Source organism: Apteryx mantelli, chromosome 4, assembly GCF_036417845.1.
Source record: "Apteryx mantelli isolate bAptMan1 chromosome 4, bAptMan1.hap1, whole genome shotgun sequence".
Classification (NCBI taxonomy): Eukaryota; Metazoa; Chordata; class Aves; order Apterygiformes; family Apterygidae; genus Apteryx; species Apteryx mantelli.
The window spans coordinates 52,705,146-52,719,798 of NC_089981.1; the positions used below are offsets into that span (position 1 = coordinate 52,705,146).

Consider the following 14,653-nt stretch of genomic DNA (forward strand, 5'->3'; position numbering starts at 1 on the left):
ATTGCAAAGCGACTGGGCAGATCTGGGCTGTCAGGCTAGTGTGTGTGCTGGGAAGGTGAGTTCTGGCATTGAGGTGTCTCCATTGAAAAGTGATGTACTTCCAAACACACAAATCTAGGGAGTTCTAGAAAATGCTAGGAAGTCTTCTGTGGGACGTGAGAAATCACTGAAAGGAGGACTGTATGCTTCCTCAGATTCATTTTAAAGTGGTGTTTTCCACACGTCGGTAAGGCATTTTAACAAAAATACCACAACTGAGTGCTTAACTTCTTTTTTGCCTTCCATTCAAAGTGACCCCAAAATACTTTGTATGAAGAATACAGAATTTACATCAGGATGGCCAGCAATAGCTGGCTATAGACTTCAGGACCACAGAATATTATTCAGGATTAAAGAGAAGGCAGGCAATAGCCTGTGCTGGGCGAGCACTGCACTATTTCAGCTAGCTGACTTGACAGACACTACTGGTACCTTCCAGTTTAGTCCTTCAGGAAGCCAAGAGCAGTTGATTAAAAGAACCGGTCCAAAAAACAACTCTGATTGCATGCTCTATAATACCCATCTCTACAATCATGCAAGCAGCATCACATGGGGGATTATGTATATCCAGCTTTTTCAGACTAGATGCTTAAAACGTTAGGACTTTGCCCTCCAGCGTAGGACACCATTAAATATTTAGTTCCTTTAGTGCACTGGGAATGAAATAAGATGAAAAGAAACCACATCAAAATAAAAATGATGAAACATTTCTAGACGAAAGTGAAAGATAGTAAGGGTTCAAGATGCTCTATGATGTAAAAGCATTTTTAAGATTAACTGTAGAAAAGTGGCAGTGTTGGAAAATAGTTGTTTGTCTGTCTAGACTCTAGAACAAAAAATCTGTCAGAAATTAAAAATCCAAATTGCAGATTCTGCTACAGAGAAAAACATGCTAGTTCCACTGCCTCTAAAAAATGAGTGCCAGAATCAGAGAGAATACAGCAGGGAATTTTCACTCCATTAAAAAATCAACTCAAAAAAGCAGGGTGCACACACTCTTTCCTTAGCAGTCACTCTTAGCACTAACAAAAAACAGAATCCTGGACTGTGTGTTTGATCTGATCCAGTATCTCTGTTTTTCTGTATGAATCCTTAACAGATGTTATAAGTAAAACTGTTTTCAAGCTGCCAGTCCTATGAAATTAATACGGGATATGAAAGTCAAGCTGGGATCCTTACGATTAATGCATCAAGCTAAGTTCTGTCCACAGTTATACCTGTAATTTTCCCTTTAGTTGACTACATGAGTGTAAGTGGAGCTTTTAGCCTTGCAACTACAATTTAGCAAACAGCAAAGTTGCTAATGAACAGCAGGAATACACTAGCTCACATTACTGGCTCTACAAAGATGTTCACAGAACCAACTGCCCCCTGCCCCATCCCTTATTTTAAGCATGTGGTAAACATTGGTCCAAGCATACAAAATAGATCTATTGAGACAGAAGGCATCATCTAAACAAAAATTCTAAAGCTCCTTAAGCAACACTATGTAAGGCATTGACCTGACAGCCAGTGCAGCACAGCCAGGGCCCAGCACAGGTTTCACAGTTTCGGCACTAACTTAGACATTCCTAGGTAAGAAGCCTTGAAGCAGCCATCTCAGAGCTCCTTCCTTCTAGCTTCCTCCTTCTAGATGAGCAATACCCAGTGGTTTCTTCTTCTTCACTCAAGCTTCTCGGTTAAAATTTGCTCCGGCAACAGAAGGAGAGCCTGATTTTCATCTGCCAGGGTGTTAAGTGATTGAAATGCATTTCTCCTAAGCTGCTTTGTTACTGGCCTCGCCACCTCAGTCATTTTTTCCCAGGCACTCAAAATTGACACAGAACTGTCAATAGAAGAGTTAGAAGAGTTCCTGTAGTTACTGTACAAGCTTAGCAAACTTTTGCCTAAGTTACTGACAGAAATGATGCTCACCTATTAACCCACTGATAGAGCTCTTAGAGATGACACCAACCATATCCCCCTGACTATATCCTTTACTTAAAGAGCAAGAGTCGCTCATTTTCAATGCCTTGCTTTACTGCATTATTTTGGCATACAGGTCATGGGGAGACTTTTTCATTTTTAAGCCCTTTTTTCTTTTGTCAGAGTACCACATACATGTTTAATGAAAGTCAATTCATTATTTTGGTGAATGGGCAAACGTGGAAGATAACTGTTCAAGAGAGTTGGTAAAGGGAAAACAAACTATCAGAAGTGAACATCTGATAGAGATAAAACTTCAAATCATGGCAAGGCTGTTGCACATAACTTCTAAGAAGATATACTTTCTCAAGTTACTAAAAAAAAAAAGATTGTTTGCATACTTTGTAATGACACAGATAGATATTTTCCAGCATTCCACAAAGATTGGAAGTTACTTAACTTTGACTCTCTGAAAAATAAAAGGTGGGTGCATGTGAACCTCTCTGATAATCAAGCATGGATTGCAATGTACATACCCTGTGTGAATACGTTTGGTGTATTCTCTTCCACGCCATATAGCAATGACACTGTACTATTGTGGTATTTAGAATTCCCAGCTAAGGTTCAAAGCCCTGTTGTTCATGCACAGGTGTGTAGAGCTAATGAACAAGGACATTTTTTCTCTAGCAACACAAAAATCCTAAGAGGGGGTGGGGGGGAAGATGTGTAATAGGGGATGTGTCAATGAAGATTTAAATAAGCTGTTAGCAATTTGGAAAGGTTACTTAAACAAAAACAACTCTCCTCCAATTCCCACAGACAACACGACTTTTTCCTTCCAACACAGAAAGGACATCTTGTTTCTCTTCTTCAGAGGAAATAAACTCGGTGGTATCTAGTATGAATAGCCCACTCTAATGTAAACTAGATCTAGGATAAGCAGAGTTGAAGATCCTCAAACAGCAGTGAGCTCTCAGAAAACAGCAACATCTATTTTGAAGTATTATTAAGTTAGTTAGGGCTTCTGCTACATTTATCTATAAGAGCAAAGTGCACCTATATGCAATTTTTCATTTGTCAATTGTATTTATTGAAATGGCAACAACCTGTGTTGAGTTTTCAAGTTCTCAGGCCCTCAATGCAGATACAATACAAAGGAAACAGCCTTTTAAACAAGTCTGCATTTACAGACCTACATCATTCCACTCATTCTTGCCTTGATTTAAAACAAAACAAAAAAACCCTTTCCATCTTAAAGGCGAATCACCCACTAATCATACTCTGCCAAGTTTTATATTCGTACTACTCTATGTGACAAGAATGAAAAAAAAGCTTGAAGTTACATAGCCTAGAAATTTATTGAATATTTGCTTGAATACATTCTGTATGGAACTGTTCAGCTTGCCTGGTTTTGGTGGACCCAGGAAAGCTCACTGACAGATGCACTGAGCTGTAATCATCAATTTGGAATTGTTACATATGAAAGTGTTAAGTACGGCTCTGTGGCCCCTCTCTGGCCTTGAGATTTGAGTCTTGAATGCAGCTAGGCACTTTCCTTTTGAAGGATTCAATTTGCATAAGTTGCTGCATAAGAGCAAATGTTATCTAGGAGAGAATTTCATATATTGTTCTTTTTTAAAATAGTAAAATACTTGAAGTATTTGCTTTTGAAGTTTTCAATACTGGAAGCATTTGGTCCAGGGTGTTTGCAATGGTGTGTTTAATTTTTTCATATGTCTCTTCTAAGTATTCCAGAATATTTAGTCTTCAGTTTTGGCTTCCATTTCCTCAGCATCATCATCCCCATCCACTTCAGCATTTTCCCTCTCCAGTCTTTCCAACTGCCTTGCAAGCTCAGTCTCATCTGTGTCAGTAACCACCTTCGGCTGAAAAAAAACCCAGAACATATGGTAAAGTCATTAAGAAACATTTTGTTTATTTTTAGGTTGAGAAAAAGAAAAAAAAAAGTTTGTTGCTCTGATCCTACATAAAGAGCAAGAAATTAAATACATTAAGTTATACAAAAAAACCAGGAAAATTAGAAGGTTTGGCCATTTGTTTAGTTAAGGAGAAGTTCAGGTTTAATATCTTTAGTTTCATAATATGTTTCACTAAAGTGTCTTTAGCACTATTGATCTTGCTCTATTCTAAAACTATTGGGGTGGGGAACAAACAAAAACACGTTTTAGTATGCAATGTGTTCTTACTTCCATCTGCACATTAAAGACGCCTCTCTTCTCCTCAATTTTTTCTTTAATGACAGCCATGGCTTGATTCAGAACAGACAGCCCTTCGGTTCTCTCCAGTGTTGTAGTAGTCATCACATAACGAGGAGGAGCTATCAGGTTGATCTAGCACGTTGTAGGGAGAAAAAAAAAAAAAAGCACAAAAAAGCAAACTCAGTAACAAAAAGCAAAAAGAAAAAACTATCACAAAGAGCAAAGGGAGCAACATTGTTCTGAATGTATAACCCAGAAAGAAACATTTTGCCATTACAAAAGCCCTTTCTAGAAACATAAACAGACTGAATAACAGACAAGAAAGTACACAGCCCATCAGATTTACTACATTGAAAAGAGTTAGTTTTAATCTAGTAAGTTTATTTAGAAAAATATGTTAAAGTGGAGAAAATATTCACCTTGCAGATCAGTAAAGCAGCCCATCACATAATTTTGCAAAGATTTACGACTGTGACAACAGTACATGTTTTTCTGAGACAACTGGATAAGTAAACTTTTTCCAATTGAACAGAAAAAATACAGCTTCTTGAACCTGGGAAGCCAAAGCTGAGTCATAGCAACAACTGTCATCACATAGTTGAAATGAAGTGTTACACCCCTGGTTTTTCTATATAGCATGTAACATGTGAGCAACTTCCTGGCTTCAGCTACTTGACTGTAGCAGTTACAATTGCAAGCTACTATTAACTCAGGGCATCAGAAAACTTCACTTTTGGTTTCACTATCAAGATGGACACTTACTTTAATGGGCATGTTCTCCGTGGAACAGTTCAAGCCTGCTCTCAAAGCTTCTTTCACTGCATCTATGCCTTCATAACCATAACAGGCAACCTCAATGTCTAAGACAGATAAATACAAATAATAAAACTCACAAATTTAAAGTTATCAAAGGCTGTATAAACTTCAAAGATTTTTTTTAGTTAAGCTTTAATAAAGCTTTTTAGCAACAAATGTTCATCTACAAAAACAAAAACAGCTTCAGTACCTTCCAGAACTACAGAAGTATTTCAATTTCCTAATTTGTAAGCTGAGGGGAAAAAAAGTCTTCATAAATTCTCTAGATGTATAACATTTTACAGAGTGCTTTGGAAATCCAAGATATGAAATTATACACCCATATGCACTCCTTCCCCACCCCCCAATAAATTCAACAGGAATAAAGTCGTATTTTACATGGAGAGAAGATCAAGATATAAAAGCAATAAGCAGCAGAGAAAATGAAAGATCTATTCAGAAAAATGAAATTTGGGAAAATGCACAACCACAAATTCAAGGAATTCTATCAACCCTTATATCAGAGGCATCACCTTAGGAGCATTTTTTTTGCGCGGGAGAGGGACAAAGGAGAAGTTTTATTAATATATAGTTAAAATAATTATCTATATTTTTTGTAGGTTTTTGAAAGTAAGGGCACAGACTCATGCTGCTGGTCATATCTGTTATTTCCTGATTAGTCACAAGGAAGATTTGTTTGACTATGTAGCAATGGTGCAAAGGTTTAACATACACATAAAAATTAGTCTCACTTCCAGGTGACTCACAGTAACCTTCTAATTCTCAGCTATCGCAAGTAAATTCATAGAAAAGTAAGAATCTTATCAGCCTCACGATGAGGCTATAAGCCCATAGAAAGTTTCTTTATCTCCTCTAAAGATTAATTAAAACCAACTTAGCCAATTTGAATAAAATAGGCAAGATATACTAAATAAGAGAATAGCCCTTCAAGTAACTTTATTTTCAAAACTAATCACAGAATCACAGAATCGCTGAGGTTGGAAGGGACCTCTGGAGATCATCTAGTCCAACCCCCCTGCTCAAGCAGGGTCACCTAGAACACATTGCACAGGATTGCATCCAGGCGCGTTTTGAATATCTCCAGAGAAGGAGACTCCACCACCTCTCTGGGCAACCTGTTCCAGGGCTCTGTCACCCTCACAGTGAAAAAGTTTTTCCTCATGTTCAGATGGAAGTGTCTGTGTTTCAGTTTGTGCCCGTTGCCTCGCATCCTGTCGCTCGGCACCACTGAAAAGAGTCTGGTCCCATCCTCTCGACACCCTCCCTTCAGATACTTGTACACGTTGATAAGATCTCCTCTCAGCCTTCTCTTCTCCAGGCTAAACAGGCCCAGCTCTCTCAGCCTTTCCTCATAAGAGAGATGCTCCAGTCCCCTAATCATCTTTGTAGCCCTTCGCTGGACTTGCTCCAGTAGTGCCACATCCCTCTTGTACTGGGGAGCCCAGAACCGGACGCAGTAATCAAGTGATACTCATTTTAGCAATTTCATTCTGCATGGCAGTCAAATTCTACTTCCATACTTGAAATCTGCTTTAACTGATATAGTGAACTACAGTAATAGACAGAAGCATTTTTAATTACCTTACTTTTTGCACTCTGTTCTTCACTTCCCTGTCACGTGGATACAGATTATCTTTTCTTCCCTCCACAGTAATGACAAGTGCTAATGCTCATCAATATGCTCTTACAGAGAAGGGGCAATTTCTTACTCTAGTTACAAATGTGACCCTGCTATATTGAGTATCTGTTTGATGGCAAGTGTGCTTTTAAGCCTGTTTAGTTAAATGGCTGTATAACCAGACTTACATTTTAAAAGTACACCTTCTTAAGTAGTGCAGACAGTCACATGCTTTCTCTGTCCACACTGTGCTAGCAAGAGACAAAAAAGTTCAAACTATATAATACATTAGTGAGGTGCTGGGCATGAGCTAATATATCTTGCTGAATGTTTTGCAATCGACCAGCTGGGAATACACCCAGAGCAAACTCAGAACTACTTTTCACTCATTAATGTGGACATACTCCTAGCCATGCCAACAGAGATCAATCATCCTGTCAGGGAACCTAAGAATTCAATACTTCGAATAATGCAAAAGGTTAAAGAATGTGGTGGATTCAGTAATAACTATGAAATATTTAAGTTTGCTTGTATATCAGTGCAATATGATAGACTGCATTATGTATTATGACAACTGCTTTGTGTCCCAAGGAATCTGCAATTAGAGGGGAAAAAAAAAGCCAAACAAACAGCCCTGGACTTTGAGATAGGACCCATACAAGCATTTTGCAAGCAATCTCTTGATTAAGATATCTCAATTCTGAAAGAGCAATTTCATTCTAATAGAAATGCCACTAAGTACAAGTTTTAGGCAAATTTATAGTTTACAAGATACAGTAACTTGATATCAGTGCCAAGGCCTGTTAAATGAACATCCAAAAAGAACTCACCAGCTCGGATTTTGACTGCTTGTGGTGTCAGACGTCTGTTAATATTGTCAATCAACACACGCCTCTCTTCCTCTGTCAGGTCTAGACTATCCAGGATTGCAGGGTCTCTGAACCAAACAAAGTAATGTTACAGAAGTTGTACAAATTGGAATAAGAAGTGACATTAACTTGTGGTACTATTTCAATATTCTTATGTATAATCCTAGAGATTTACTAGGCAAATAAAACAGGGATACTTCTTAAGAGTCCATTTAAACAGTGGAAGAAATTAAAGACATCTATTTTCAAAACATTTTTCCATGGAAGCATTTATCAACAAAGCAAACAGTTCATGCAGTCTGTCCCTGGAATGAACAGTTTAAATGATTTTTTTTTTTTTTTAAATCAAAAGATGGAATAACCTCTGTTCAGCTCCATATGTAAATTATAGGTAGAGTGGGAAATACATCTATTTGTTTGGTGTTTCATCCAAAGTGAAGATAAGCCCATGTTGCATGAAAGAGAATCCACGATGAATCTGAGGTTTTTGAATTATTTTAGCGTTTTACTCAAAGGCACGATTTTTGTCTTTCTATAAAATAACCTATACTCATTCCATGTTATTCTTTACTCCTTTTTAACAGTAACTGGACTACAGACAGATGTGCATCAGCTGGCTACATTTCTGGCTAAAGAACATAGGTTTTTCAGATCACAAGCTAACAGTTTCAAATCCAGAGATCGCAGAGGCAAACTCCTCTGCTGTTTAACCATATGAAGTAGCAGTTCTTGTTCTAAAAAGTGGTGGCATTTCACTCTATTGCTGTATTATTTTTATCCAAAAATGCCTCTGAAACAAAGAGCATAATCAAAAGCTCCTCACAAAAGGTTTCCCTGTTAGCCCTGTAGCTGGTATTTTCAGTCTTGCCTGAGCAAAAGTTTCTGAACATTCATACTCTGTTGCCTGAGAGAAGTGTCTGATACATTTTTCAAAGACAGAAGTTATGATTCTCTGAAATGTGACACCAGACCACCTATGCTACTACTAAGCATGCAAACATTAACCAAAATACTCCAAAAAAACAGAGGCACTTTTGGAGATTGGTCTTTGCTACTAATAAAACATCATCTTTTGCAATTTTATATACTGAACATAGTATAAGGGACAAACAAACAAACAGAACCCACAAACACGATGTTCTTATACAGTGAAAAATATGAACTTACATGGCAGAGATGTTTTATTTATTGGATACGCAAGTTCTGTTTCTTCATTTACAATCTATTCTGTTAAGCCTTCCAGTAACAACTTTCATGACCTACACTAGGCATTCAACAAGTAGATCCTGAATGTTAAATTTTTTTTTTTTTACTAAGAGTGTAAATATATTCTAAAATTTCACCACACGACCCTGCTGTCTGAAACCCCAAAACACTAAGTCACAGTAGTTAGAAAAGAAACAGCAAGTCAAATTCTTAGTTAACAGAGGGCATGCTCTGTCTTCAGCAGGCACTTCAGGAAGCTTATGAAGGCACACAGTTCTGCTCGCCCTCAGCAGCTTTACACAACAGCACAATGGGAATACATAAAAATGCTGTCCATTGTCAGAAATCTTAAGGCATTATTGATGGAATGTATTTCGAAAACAGCCAGCCTTAGAATTTTATGCTCCAATCTGAAGAGCAAATAAGTAAAATGGACTGTGTGTTCAGTACTTCTTTTGAATTACAAGATTAAACAGTCTATGTAAGTACAGCTTTTCATCCTTTAGTATACAGTTGTTTAACTAAATATTTATCAGTTACAGAATGATCTGGAATTCTTTCTGCAGCAGTGTGCCTAGATTTGCCCTTTAACAGTAAATTTACTTTCATTAGAAGGGAATTATTCTTCTGTGGAACAGAACACAATCAGTGTAAATGAGGATACAATAAGTTATTTCTCTCCCCCAAACAGAAATGATTTTAAGCTAACCAAAAATGCTACTAATGGCCCTGGTTCTTAATACGAGTCTTCTAAAATCCTATCATTATGTACTATAAAAGAGTAAAATTGGAAATGTTTGAGAAATCTATTTTTGGATTGACAATTCAGTTTTTCGTGAAAGAATCTTTAGAGGGAAAGCAAATGACTTAATAACTCCGAAAGCAAACTGAAATACCAGACTTCATAAACAGTTAAGAGGCAACCCATCTCAGTGCACGCTCCCTTAGCGTCACAATTTCCAAGTCTTTCTGCTCATAATTCCATTTCTAAGCTGATAATCCCACTTCCATTCTTTAAGTTTGGAAGCATTGGTTAGAGAAGTAGCAAGCCAACTTGTGATAGCCTTTAGAAAAGAAAGATTCAGCTGGTAGCAGTGGAAGAGTGACAGTCAGCTGTGGGTAGAAATATCTTCAGGCACAGAACTAGATCTGCATGAGAATATCTGCTTGGGACTAAGAACAGGCAAATTCTGACAGAGAAACCAAGGTCAGTGCCTCTTCTTTTCTGACGAATGCCACTTGAACAGTCAGAGAAATCTGCAATAAGCAACTGGAGGGCTGAAATAGAAGTTGACTAGGCTTACTTGATCAGTACACGCTACATACTGACTTTGAAGAAACGAGCGTTATTATGATGGATCTAGTCCAGGAACTACTTCTCTGCAATTATGAAGTAAATTCCTAGAAGTAAAAAAGTGTCCTTACGAGACTGCATGCTTGAATGCATCGTAAGCACCATATCCTGGTCTTTTGTACTTGTCATCGAATACCCAGGCAGTTCTCTGGAACAGACTCTCAAGCTGCTCATCCTTAGTGTATTCCAAGACCTCAGCAACATGGCGAAGAATGCTGTAAACCTTGAACATAAACAGATTAAAAAAAAAAAAAGAGAGAGAGAGAAATGAGGATGTCTTATTCCAACTGTACACTCACATGACTAACTCTTACTATGAGCTTGTACAGCACACAATTGAGTCCTTCAGATTAAAGTCCAAAACCAAAATTGTTGATATGAATAGACAATAACAATAAGTGAAAAACAAAAAAAAAATCAATGATAAAGTGTTTTGATTCTAAATGCTGTAGGAGGTTGCAATACAGTCTTCCTCTATATTAACAGTAAATTACATACTGAATTCTAGGAGCTTACAAAGTATCAAACACACCGCATTAACCTGAACCTTTACTGCACATTACGAAAATAAAATTACTCTCTTAAGGAAAATGAAGCAGAAAATTATATCGAACCATTAAACAGTATTTTATTGTACAGAAAGAAAAAGAGTTATAATCAGAGTAATACTCAATGGCAAATATTTCTCTCAGGAGCATAAGAGCACACTCTGCAAATTTTTTCAATGAAGTTTGTCCACAGTGTACTAAACCAGCACCTGTTTTTGCATCTCTGATCGTTAAAATATCATCCTTTACATCACAAATTTTCAGTTGACAACTCATCTATCCATTAATCAAGAAGCAGCTTACCAGAAGCATTCATGGACAGATGAACTGATTATATACACGCATGGGTAAAAGAATATCAGAGCATGTCTGATAAAAGAGAACAATACTTTATTTTCATATTAACTTATGCCTGTGCATTTTTGTTCAAGAAAGCAACTGAGCAAACCACAATGCCTGAAGACAGCAAAGCAACTTACAGTCTTTGATTTTGTGAATTTGTCTTCACATTTGATTGCTTCCTCTGGAGAAACTCTTCTTTTTGACAAGTCAATATAACCTATCAGAAGAAAAAAAACATTTTGAAAGTGTCAGGATTATGCAAACTTTATTCTCAAAATAACAAAAAAATACACCACATCCAGAAGTCTAAATGCTTCAAGAGAAAAAGCATAAAGAACAAGGATATTAAATTTTAAAGATGACACTGAACAGTATTCCATAAAAATGACACATCCTATATATAGAAGATACATTAAGAAACTTTAAAGTCAAAGATTCAAACATTCAGAAAATAGGAAGAGAAAGTTAAGGCTGTATGCACAATCCCAACTTTTAACCTTCTACAGTACGCATATTATACAATCATTACATAACTGCCATCCATTTTATAGTCCAGGTTGAAGCCTTAGGGCACAGGATGGACTGTGAGCTCTAAATGCTCATTATTTAGATTTTTTTCCACTACCTCAGATAGGTCTCATTCTTCTCTCCAGTTAAGACTCAGAAAACTACACAGACATCAAAAGAAAATCCCACTTCACTATGATTTGCTGACTAAACATTGACTTTAAAATTTTGAGGACCCACTTAAACAAATCTTTACTGGTGTGACTGATCTTCATTAACCCCATTCTCAAAGGATACACAGAAGAATGCTCACAATCAGATGGCAAGATTATGCTCTATTCTGTTTGAGTACCTTAAACAAAGAACTCCCGGGGGTGTGTGGGTGTGCAGGACAATGAATACCTAAACTGCCCAGTTTATTTGCATTTCTCTGTGATTTCAAGCTTGATATTGCCCATAATATCCCAGAATACCTTTCTCTTTGTCAACTCTTATGACCACAACGCATTCATTCCTCCCAATGCGGATGAGTTTGTTTATGGAACGGATACGTCTTCTGGATAGCTCACTAAGAAGGATCATGCCTTCAATGTTGTTGTATTCCAACAGGCTGACATAAGCTCCCATTTCAGCAATGGACCGAACGTTGACCATCACTACATCTTCCACCTCTGGAAATTTATGCTGGTAGAATCTACAGCTTAGTCCTGGCATTCTGTAATTTGAGCAAAAAGAAACAAAGATGACTTATTTCTTGGTACGCCACTGATCTCTCCCAAAAATGTAGTAAAATGCAGCAAGGACTAATGACAATTAAGAAGAAAACCGAACTCTTTGGAACAAGAAATTACAAATTACTTTAGGAAAGAGCTTTCAGAATTAGGCTTTCATAAGTACTAAGATAAATTAGTTTTAGTATTTTAATATTATCACAGGTTTTGCTAAGATGATCATCTCTTGCATGAAAGTAAAAAACCTTGCTACCTAGTTATTATTATCCACTTGACTGTCATATGATATATATTGCACAATACAGAAGAGACTTCATGTGGTGGAAGGGAGATACAGCACTTTTCATTCATCTAAATTCATAATACCATGTAAAATTGTAAATCAGATTTCAATAACAGGAACAGATAGCAGAAAAATCTGAAGTGCTAAAAAAGGCACCTGTAAGCATATCACAAGACAGCATGTGAAATGTTGAGAAAATAACAGGAAGTATAAAGCTTCTGTAGTACTGAGAAGGAGACTCCATCTATCCCTATACTCCAGAAAATGATATTCTAAACTCAACTTAAAATATTTGGAATAATTCTCTACAGAGAGAGAAGCTTACAGCTCCAGAGGCCACTTTTCAGAGGTCAAAGGTTGCAAAGACAGCAGACAGAATTAACCAGCCCACTATGAATGAAGCGTATGAATGAACAGAGAACATCTCTGGAAAAATGGAAAAACAAACAAACACCCACCCACCCAACATACAGCTAGTTAGGATGAAAAAACCCTGAAAAACAAAATAGGATTTTTCATTATATATTCAAAAAAAGACGACTAATGCTTCATAAGCATGCAGCGATAAGAAGAAATGCACACTAAACCACGCAGTTTCTTAGGAAACTGCTTCATTTTCCTGATGATGACGGCAATCCACATATGCATCACTCCTAACCAGATTACCCTGATTCATTCTGTCTATGCCTAGAAGTTTGATACAGAAGCTTAAGATCACTCTAGATGTAGCAGCCTATAATACCAAATCAAATGTTACTTCTCCGTAAGATTTAATTGCCATTTCAAAGTTTTACTCCTGATTTTTACAGCAGTGCTAACGCATTCCATCTATACGAGAATTTAAAGAAGAGTAAGATGGTGATGCCAACTGCTACACAGACATGGCCACACAATTTTGAAGACTTTTCCACCCTTATTTTCCTTTTTTACTAGCTTTGAGAAAGGAGGAAATACAACCTAGTAAAGCAATTATGAAAACACTCCTCTACAGGCTACTTCACACAATCATAAATTCAACAGAGAACTCCAAGATTAAAAATACCTATTTCACAGTCAGCTTTCTAGTCCCTTTTGTGCAATTCAGATTAATCCTATATGTGTATGTAGGTAAGACAAAATAAAGATATGGTGTAAAGCAACAACCCCCAACAATGGTAAGCAAGAACGGACAAATACGGCTCTGCACAAACAGCATTTCACTGCTCTCTCCATGGCCACCAGCCGTTCATGCTGGCCTCCTGCGGGAGGGACCTCTGGGACAACACACTGCCCGCAGCCCCAAGACTGGAAAACATCCTTCCAAGACGCTGGAGATGAACGGGCAACGGTTAAATCCACGCTGCCGTGAGACGACCGCACAGGCCCCTGCGAAAACCGGCGAGAAGAGACTAACTCTTGGCCAGAGCCTTCTCCACGGCGGCGCCGCTGACACGAGCTAGGGCCCCAGCGGGGGAGCCGCAGCCCGGAGGGCAGCACAGGCGCCGAGGCGGGGAGGGAAGCGGTCCCCAGGGCGGTCGAGAGCCCCCGCCGGGCGCAGGAGCAGCCGTCGCCGGCAGGGCGAGACGCGGGCGGGCCGCGGCCCCCGGGGCCCCGCCGCCGCCCGCCAGCGCCGGGCCCAGCCCCCAGCCGCGCCGGGCCCAGCCCCCAGCCACGCCGGGCCCAGCCCCCAGCCACGCCGGGCCCAGCCCCCAGCCACGCCGGGCCGCGGGAGGAGCCGGGCGGCGCGGCCCACCGTGCCCGGGCCGGACCCCGAGGCGGCGGCGGCAGGCCGCGAGCGGCGCCGGGGCGCACCGTTACCTGGCAACGGCCGGGGGATCCCGCTGCCCGCTCGCGCTCCCGAGTCCCGCACTAGCCCCGCTCCTGCCTCAGCGTGCACCGGCCCCTGCCGCCCGCAGCGCGCAGCCGCCAGCCCGCTCCGCCCCGCCGCGCTCCTCGCGAGGCGGGCCAGCCCCGCCCCATCGGGTCATAGAGTCCCGGCGCCGAGGGGGGACAGGAACGTAGGGGCCGTAGGGCTCGCCGTAGGGTTCGCGCTGAGCTAGAGCGGCCTCGGAGCCTGTAGGGCCCCGGGCGCTGAGAGCGAGACGGATGTTTAAGAGCCTCAGAGTCAAGGACCTCCTGGCGGCACAAACAGGCCCGCGAGCAAATTATGCCCCTCGCTTTCCGCCCCTAGAGAACGCCGTTGGCCCCCGGAGAGCACGTGACCACAAGGGAGGCGC

At 39.7% G+C, this 14,653-nt stretch overlaps 1 protein-coding gene across 1 annotated transcript; it reads right to left on the bottom strand.

Moving 5' to 3' along the window:
• Positions 1-3,277: 3,277 nt before the first annotated feature.
• Positions 3,278-14,350, bottom strand: EIF2S1 (eukaryotic translation initiation factor 2 subunit alpha). The gene is made up of 8 exons (XM_067296609.1): positions 14,235-14,350; positions 11,897-12,138; positions 11,054-11,133; positions 10,098-10,249; positions 7,428-7,534; positions 4,926-5,023; positions 4,152-4,295; positions 3,278-3,830 (listed from the first exon to the last, which is right to left on the bottom strand). The coding sequence occupies exons 2-8, from the start codon at positions 12,135-12,137 to the stop codon at positions 3,705-3,707; spliced, it is 948 nt and encodes a 315-aa protein (XP_067152710.1). The 5' UTR covers position 12,138; positions 14,235-14,350; the 3' UTR covers positions 3,278-3,704.
• Between the last annotated feature and the right edge of the window lie 303 nt (positions 14,351-14,653).